This window comes from Ixodes scapularis, unplaced genomic scaffold (assembly GCF_016920785.2).
Source record: "Ixodes scapularis isolate PalLabHiFi unplaced genomic scaffold, ASM1692078v2 PGA_scaffold9__187_contigs__length_104089568, whole genome shotgun sequence".
Lineage (NCBI taxonomy): Eukaryota > Metazoa > Arthropoda > Arachnida > Ixodida > Ixodidae > Ixodes > Ixodes scapularis.
Genome location: NW_024609884.1, coordinates 22,893,103 through 22,902,496, shown reverse-complemented (window position 1 = coordinate 22,902,496; position 9,394 = coordinate 22,893,103). Strand labels below are relative to the sequence as shown.

The following is a 9,394-nucleotide window of genomic DNA, read 5'->3' as shown; positions in this document are numbered from 1 at the left end:
AAGATTGGGACGATACAACACATGACCCCGCGTAAGACAAGGCGGCTCGTTGTCTGCCCTAATTTCGGGCTTCTTTCGCTCTCTGTCGTCCCACCTTCGCCCGAGGCGTCCAATTGGAGTCTCCCTATACGAAAGAGTGGCTCCTCAGTCTCGTCGGGAGACGCATGAAAAACCAGGACGATCTTGAAATTCCTGTTAGCCGAGCCACCTTGACTGCTGCAACTTCCACGCTGGCGAGCGTCCTAAAAATAGTCCGGGCCCTTTCCAGGTAGCCCCGTCGTAGCGCGAGCGTTGCCTCTCTGGAAAACATCAAACCAATTGAAAGTTCTCGGAGGAAAGGAAAACATAACAGAGAGAATAGGCGTGGAACGGCAACACGTTGTCCGAAGGAGACTTCCTCCACTTTTGGAGCTGTTCTTGCAGGGCCGGTCGTCTATAACTGGCAACTCTGCATCGGCGAGGACGCAAAATAAAGGGAGAGTTGCTGAGAGAAAGGCCGAAGATGAACAGAGCGGGGAGAAAGGGTTGGACCGTTGTTTTTTTTTTCCTGGTCGAACACTGAGCCTCTTCCCGATTCCGCTTGGTGCTTACACTCTCGCCGGTCGCATGCTGAGAGAGATCCCCCAACTGTGCACGTATAAATGGCCAGCTGCGAACGGTGAGACGGTTTCTTTGCACATGAGGCTTCGCTGCCGTCGGGTCAGCGCGCTGTGTGTCCGAATGACGTCTTTGCTCAAGGTGAGGCTGTCTTTGCTGCTGCTTCGCGTTCATTGGGTATTGAGCACTTATTCACTTGTCGCGAACCAACATTGCTTCAACTCGTTAAAGAAGTGGAATACGCTTGAAGCATTGTTTGGAATGTTGCAGTGAAACGTTACGCGAACGACACCCGGCAGGAAGTAACTTCCGGAAATTGCATTGACCATCCTATTGTTTCCGGACACGTATTATCTCCGCTCCCTCCCTCTCCCCGCTTTCATTCTTTCGAAACTATTGTGTGCACTTTGAGGTTAGTGAAGTCAGAGCTTAGAAATGTTGGCAAAATATATTGTTTGTTGATTAAGCAAATATGCTGAAATTCTGAAATTGTAATTTTATTGAGACGTTAGGTATGTTAATGATATGCTCGGCCAGGGGTCTCCAAACCCCGACCCCCGGTCCAGATCTAGCCCTCGGAGGCTTTCTGACCTGCCCGCGGCTGGTCGTGGTCCTTCCGGTGTCGCCTGGCCCGCGGCCCGTTTCCAACAAGCCTGGTGCTACCAACGCAAAAATAAGCGCGGCGCGCACCAAAAGCGCACATGAAGAAAACAGAAAAGATGAAAAATCTTTGTCTATACTCCGCGGCAACTTTTCTTGGCAATGCAGTGGAAGGTACAGGCCCGCGTCCCCTCTCCCATTTTGAGTGTGCGCAGGCTCTCCTTCTCCCCCATTTCCGGGGAGAGGAGGAGAGCCCGCGCACACTTAAAATGGGAGAGGGGACGCGGGCCTGTACCTTCCACTGCATTGCCAAGAAAACTTGCCGCAGAGTATAGTTTCTTTTTTTTTTTTTTTTTTTACTTTACATTTTCATATTTATATTCTGGCCCTCGAGACAGCGACCGACCCCGGACCCGGCCCCTTAGCCAGGAAGTTTGGAGACCCCTGTGCTAGGGCATAGTCATGAAGTTCTCGCTATTTCGAATTTTAAGAGTAAACGAAACTTTTCTGAATTGCCAGAATATTGCGACCGAGAACGGGCAGGGATTTAACACTTGTGCTGGTAGACGGTCTTCAGCAGAAACTTGTACTCACTCAATCTATAGAAAGGCGATCGGTTTTCCACTGGGGCCGCAATTACTTCGTCGTCGATCATTGCTGTCGTTGTCTGCTAATGTTTTATGAAGAAAGAAGAGGGTGTGAAGAGGGCTTTTTCTAGTCTAGGTGGCGGTCCATGCCAGCTGTAGAGCTCATTAGTATCTGAAGTGGACACTACTTTATGCGTAGCGTGTTTAAATGGTCTGTTAGTGGCGAGCACCGCCGCGCTCCACAGTCAGTGCAGTGTCAGTATCTTAGGCGGCGGTTGAGGGGCACTTTTGTAAATACCCTTGTAGGTACAGTGCAAGGTCCATCTTCACAAAACTGATTTTTTACTCCCAGCATATCGTATAGACCAACACACGTCCCTGACGTCACGCAGCTGCGGTGGCGCTGTCAACGGCACTGCGCATGCGCAGACGCTTCACTCGAATTCAGTTTTTTGCGCACGTGCAGTGCCCACACCTGGTGTGGGCAAACGCGGGCTTGTTTGTAAACAGCGTGTCGGTCTATAGCATTTACTATCCGCGACAATATTAACGCTGCTCTCGGGCTCGTGAACATTTTACGACAGTAAACGATGAATACATAAGTGTTATTTTCTTCATCTTGGTCCTTGATACCTTTTTGCATGATAATAATGATGCTCATGAGGCTTTGATAGAATCCTCATGAGTTCAGTGTAATGTTTCTTAATAGGCTGCCGCGGTAGAGTTTGCTTCAGTAAAGGCCGGTAATTCACGGTACGTGTTCTATCCTTTAGTGCCAGCTCCGTAGATGGCTTGCTAAAAAATTGAAAACAGCTTATAAAGTTACCTTGACGTTGCGGCTGCATAGAAATCCAGGTGATACGATGACCCGATTAAAAACCAAGAATAAAAGGATTACTAGATTTGTTCATTTCAGACAAACCGACAGTGGTCTCGTTGGGTGAACGCCATATCAAGACCAGTTCGTTCAAAATTCGGACCTATGACGTTTCATTTTCCCCAGGTTATCACCAGGTTCAAAAGCCAGCCTCTTTAGTTATCTTTCGGTTAACACCAGTGCTCCGTTTATTTTTTTTTAGCATCTTGTTATATTTTGACCAGACTAAAATGTTTCAGACATAATTACGTTAATATAAAACAAGAAAGAATGAACAAGAAGCGAACGTTCCTTGGTCGTTCTTTCTGTTTAAAAAAAATATTTTACTAACACGCTTGGTATACGAACATACTTACTGTTCACTTTTTCTGTAGTAAATCAGTTGGCTTTAAAAGAAGGTTCTCGCGATAACAACTGCTGACGCCTTTGTTTACTAAGCCAGGACAGACACGCCGACATCTCGAATGTCAGTGAAACGCGTTTATAATAAATATAATGTCTTATATTGGAACATTAGTGCTGCCTGTTAATGAGGAGGCTGCTGGTCGTCTTTGCTCTAGAAAGTGCAGCTTTCACGATATTTGCTCTTCGCCCTATGGCATTCCGTCCTTCATAGGTGACACATAGACGGCAGCCCAGGCGAGCTACCGTAATATAGAGCAGAAAAGAGACGTCACAGTCAAGATATATTTATGTAGTTCGATGGCTAATCAAGCTGAAGACGATGTTTAGAATTAGTAGAGCTGGGAACGCGCAGAGAAAGCTTAATAGCTTGATGAATCGTCGTCGCCATGGCAACAAACACCGATTTTCCAAACGGCGTCTGCTAGCCAAAGTTTAATATTTTTGTAATGAGCAGCCGCAGACTGTCGCCACGAAGCGGCGTGAACGCAGGAAGAGGGGGGGGGGGGGGGGGAGGGGAGGGGATTAACACGCGATGCGAGGTGCCTGCTGAGGGGCTTCCCGCATGCTTTTCAATGGGCGGAACACGAAAAAAAAAAAAAAAAAGAGTTCGAAATGAGGACTTAATGCGTCGAAAAGCTGTTTATTTCTAGCGCCTCATAATTTGACAAGCCTTACACGAAAGGCATGTTTTCTGGGCCATCCCCCACACTGTTTTATTTTTTTGTCCATAACATGGGTCTACAGTATCAAACTGCCGACTACTAGACTCGTTGCTCTGTATTGTGTTCAATATTTTGAACTCTGAAAGCGATCTCTAGACGTTCATACTCGAAACTGGAAAAGCCATGATGGCTAGAGCTTTGCCAAAAAAACATTACTAGTCGAACCAGGGAAACTTCGTGCAAGCTGTTACATCGACCGCCGCACCTAGAACGCATTGCACATACTTCGCAAACTCATCGTCCAATGTGTGAAGGGTGTCATTGTCGTGCGCAACAACCAAGGCATGTTTATACGAATCGAATTTCTGGGAAAGCTCAGAAGGTGTTAGAAGGAAAGAGCTCGAAGTGTCGTTCAAGTAAACCTCGCACGGCGCCATCACAGCCGGAGTTCCATTTATCAACCGACCCGTGCCTGTCCACAAACGTCGGGGTAGTCGCGACGTGGCTCATCTGTCAAATTAGGAACTACGTTTGCGTCAAAATTACAAGCGTGCACATCACGACATCTTCCCATTCCGAAGGAATCATAGCCTGTAAGGAATCGCGGAAAGGATACACACGCCGTAAGAAAGAAGGAAAAGTAAAAAAAAAGAAACGAGCCAGCGTTATGCGTTGATATCTTGCATATATCTTGCAGCGTGCAAAACTAAGGGATGAGCGCATAGTTAAAATAGGCTTAGTGGTTTGCTCGTCGCAGATGCGTCCTGGCATCGTGGAAGCTGTTACATTGACCGCCGCTTATAGAACGCATTGCACGTACTCCGCAAACTCATTCTGCAAGGTCTGAAGGATCTCATCGTCCGAGCGTCGTCATACTGGCTTTTCAATCCGCTTTTGCTCTAAATGTTGCTGGCTGGCTGACGTGGGCTCAGACATGTACAAGTTACTCAACAAAAGCAATTAAGTAAAGTTACTGAGTATTGGCCTCAAGAGTAATTTGAATAGAGTAGAAATTACTAAAATAGAAAGTAATTTGAGTAAATTACTAACAACGGTAAAAAAAGTAGCGAATTACCTCTGAAGTTCCTTTTATATATGTATATTTTTTTATGGTAACAAGAAAGTGCATAGCTATCCGTTAGCGAAATTCTGCTAGCCAAATAAAAAGCGGCTTGTGCTTTCACAGAAATGCTTTAATATAGCTGGCGCTGCTTTTGCGTGCGTAGTTGTTTTGTACTTCTTTCGTTTTTTCGTCAATGATGTACTGCGGATGTATCGTTTCTAGTTTGAAGTTAGCACTGCCTGAGCTTGATTTTGCAGACAGTGTTTGCGTGTTTACAGTGTTGCGTAAAGTACATCTAAAAAGTACTTGAAGTAAAGTACAAAGTAAATAAGAGGTTATGTACTTCAAGTAAAGTAGTAAGTACACCAACTGCAATGTAAAGTGAAGTACTATAAATACAATATACTTTCAAAGTAAATTAGAAGTGCTTTTCAACACAATCTTTTATGATGCCCTTTCATCACCTTCAGGTTTTTATTTTTTTAAATCTGGAATGCATCGTTTTAGGGTAATCGCAGGCGAATCATTTTTTTTTTTTTTGGAAATGGCGGCAAATGTTGGATAAAGTCAAGCCGCCACAGAGCAGTTGTTTTACTCGCGCTGACAAACTATTTAACACAGTCAACTTATAAGGCACTTATTTGTATCGGTCTTATAGCCGCCATTACTTCACTCAGAGAAATGACAGATGACGTCTCGAAAGACGATAGCGCGTTTTCACATGACGATACGCCATTTTTTGTTTTCAAATTTGGGTAATATACTTTGAAGTAGGGAGTTATACTTTCCTCGGAAAGTGCCAGAAAAAACTAATTTACAAAAGTGCAACTGCATGCTCAGAGAATGTACTTCAAGTAAAGTACAAGTGTTCTAAACGTACTTAAACTAGCACTTTAAGTACCAGGTAGTACTTCCCAACACTGCTCGTTCATTATTTTTAATGTAAAAACGCTGGGGGTATTACTAAAGTTTCTCGAAATATTTTCGAACCTTCGAAGACCTGTATATTCTAAGTTTTGGGAGGAAAGGCAATGCAAAGAGGTCACCTTTGCGTTGCCCTTTAGCACGCGATTCTTCAAGTTCAGCACAAACTACGGGAGCACTAGATGAGCTTCAGAGCGGGTGCTGCACTTTCTTGCCTCCTCTCAGTGAGGATGCATGTGTACACTTCCTGTAGTGGGCGAGAGTTCTTACGTTGTGGAGAAGCGGGGACAAGCCCTTTCTTCAAATGCGTCAATTCTCCTTGAGCTTCGAGACACAAACGCCAGCCTTCGGTGTTAATCCCGTAGTTACTCGGCATCACTTGCGACATGTATGTTCGCTCCCCGCGCCTCGTAGCAGGGTTGTTGCAGTGGGGGGCTTGTGAAAAGTTTAGGGGGTTTCGGACTCACCGAACTATCCCACCCCCAACTCCCCTGCCTATGCCACATGCTACCCCCCCCCCCCCCCCCCGCGCCCCTTTGGAAATATCAGCTGATCTTCGACATCTTATCTCTTTTTGTGCAGGAATGTTTGTTGAGAAGCAAACCTACCACTAAATTTTCTTAGTAATTTGTAATTTGAGCAGAAGTTACTCCGAAAAATTTATTAAAGTAAACTACTAAATAAAAAACTAAAAATGTAATTGAAAGTTACGAAACTACTCACAAAAGTAGTTAAACTACAATAACTTGAGTAGAGTAGTTGAACTACGTACAAGCTTCTGCTTGAGGGCGTTGCGCACCACTCGTGACTGCAAATCACTGGGCGCGTTTGATATAACGATGCCTTCTTCACCATAGAACAAAATGTCTTAAATTGTCTTATGCGATTTCCTATACTCTGTTTCACCTCAGGATGAACCGCAGCGGATGCTTTGAGCCACCAAAGATAATTGAATGTCGCGCGAGTGTCACGCGACTTTCGGGATGGGCGCAGCGACGCGCAGAGGGCATAGACTCGTGATTCGTTCACAGCACCGGACTGGCTGCAGAATGACCCGTAGTGTCCACTAGCGGTCCATCGTATGGCGAAACGGAGTATAGGAAATCAAATAAAACAATTTGAAACAAAGTATACCGCAGCGTACATCTTAAAGCACATACCAGAAGTACGCCTTCATACAAGCAAGTGTCACTTTTTTTTTTTTTTGCTGCTGCGACGTGGATTATTGCAGCTAAATGGAACGGGCCTTCTGCATCAAGTCTCTGTATCCGACGCAGTGTCACCTCCCTGTAGCAAATCACGAACCTCGTTCTCTCGTAGATCTCACAGCTGGTCCTGCTAGTCTGCGTCGTACTGGTTACGTCAACGGAGGGCGGCTTTTACGGAGAAGGGGAGAGGCACGTCTACGCCGGTGCTGAGGACTACCCTCCGGGCTTCGTGATCAGCACGCTGCGGAGCGAGGAAGACAAGCACGGCCACGAGCAGAGAGGCTACGGCCACGGTCACAGGGACTACGTGAACGAGCCGGAGTACGTGGTGCGGAGTCCGTACGGTGCTCTGCTCCAGCAAGCCGAGTCCCACTCCCAGTTTTACGGTGGGGGAGTTGGTCCAATCGGGCACGACCACGTCGGTTTCTACGGAACAGGTGTCAGAGAAGACTACTTGATGGCTCGCTGAGTTCGATCGGGATGTGATCATGCGCGCGAACGTGTGCGAGTGTGTTTGAGTGCGTGAGAGAGCTTTGAAGTTACAGGAGGTTTCTAGGTAAGCTCTCTGGTCTGGGTGTTGGTCTAAAATTCCTTTTCTTATATTTTTCTCTTTGATGTGGTTTTTTGATTTCCTATTGTAAACTAAAAACGCTATCTGGTTCTCTGATATGTTACGAACATAATTTTCAAATTATACGGCTAATGTTTCCCAAATGATGATATGGTATTTTCTGGCCACCAACGGTTTTTGTACTGGTTTTTCAATCCGCTTTTGCTCTATAGGTTCTTTCCACTACATGGACAAGGCGCGAGGCTGCATGCTGTCTGTCAATCTCATGAATTTAATATTGTAAAACAATACATTCTGACAGTTATCTTACTTTCTCTACGTAGGAAGTTTCATCTGAGGTATGCTTTTGGCCTCATAAGAAACGTCATAACAGTAACCCTGTCTTTCGCTAGTTTATATGTCTTGTTTAATACGTCGTGATAAAGATTTCTTTTGTTTATATTGATGACAGACAAGGGAAACAACGTATTGTTTATTCCTTTTGTTCCTTCTTGTTTCTGAAATCAAAAGAATAATCAATCCCATTAAATGTGTTGTACCATAGCAAAAATATACTGATTTGGAGACAACAATTGTAAGGTCAGTTCGCTAGTCATACGAATGAGGGGATCCTGAGAACTGTTGAATAAAACCGTCGGCGATAGGTAACCGCTTGCACGCTCTTGTAAGGTGCGTTGTCTCCTTATTTAATTCTGAGCTTTCTATCATAGGGTCATTGTGCTTGAGTGTCTTGTAAATTTGTTTTTAAGTTCAAATCCAAAGATGTGTAGGGAACTTTTCCACATCTAAAATTGGACACAAAGTACGTTTGGTTTTATATGTATTCCTTATACGACCTTTGAGTGATGTTGCTGGTTCTAACTAGCAATGAAAACAGCTCACTTGGAAACAATGTCTCTAACATTATGCAGCAATGTCACCAATTCCCATTAAAATAAACGACAAGATCATGTTTACTCTAATATCTAAGTCTTCGGCAACTGCGTGAACACATTTCAAATGAGGCGCGCATTGTAGTTTAGTGGTGTTTCATCTGAACCTTGCACTGTATATTTGAGCAATTCTTGTCTTGTCAAACAGGGTCTTAGTTATGGTATGTTGTCTTTATTGTTGAAACAAATTATTGCATGTGTTTGCTTTAGAAAACTCACGGTCAATTGAGGTCGAAAGATTTAGAAATCGAGTTGGACAACACGTTAGGAAATCATTGTTTTATGTTTCCGACCGCCGATTGAAGCCCTGTTTTGTGTTTGGGAGGACACGTTGCACGTCCTGCAAGTGGACGAATTAACTTAATTTTGTTGTTGATTCAAAAATAAATCTATCTTTTAAGGTTCGTGTGTTTCAAATGTATACGTACATTAAATCAATGAATCAATTTTATCCTAAATAAAAATCAACACAGAACACACTGCACAAACACATCTGGATCCGTAGGATTCTTGGCTAGCCTCGGATCCATTCCAAAAGTACAAAAATAATGCGGCGGTTACATGGACAGTCAACTGAATTTTACTAGACTATTAAACCACACGCGGCATGGCAAAGAAAAAGCATTCGGACAATATTTTTTAAAGGGCTGTGCACACTGGACAAAACTTTTATAATGCACAACAAAATCCCGACCGTGCCCCATAGCCAGCCGGAAACGGCCAGGCGGCGCCAGCAGGGAGAGAGCCCACGGTTATACTCTGTCTCGTTGTAACTTGGCAAAGGGTGAACGATAAGCCCCACATTGCGTGCCGAAGGCTTCGAAATGCGCCACGTATACGGGCGCAACGTACACATATTGGAGCATGACGCAGCGCAAAGCCTGACACTTCTTCGGAGTTCAGGCGCGCTCCGGTGATACGCAGTCACGTTCCGATTGGCTTGCCAGGGCCGTAGCTTCTGCTGTACT

The 9,394-nt window shown here is 44.8% G+C and overlaps 1 protein-coding gene across 1 annotated transcript; it reads left to right on the top strand.

Annotated features, from left to right (window-relative positions):
- The first annotated feature begins 671 nt into the window (after positions 1-671).
- On the top strand, positions 672-8,827 carry LOC115319434. Its single transcript, XM_029979424.4, has 2 exons — positions 672-738; positions 7,036-8,827. Exons 1-2 carry the CDS (start codon positions 679-681, stop codon positions 7,390-7,392), a joined length of 417 nt encoding a protein of 138 aa, XP_029835284.4. The 5' UTR covers positions 672-678; the 3' UTR covers positions 7,393-8,827.
- Positions 8,828-9,394: the final 567 nt, after the last annotated feature.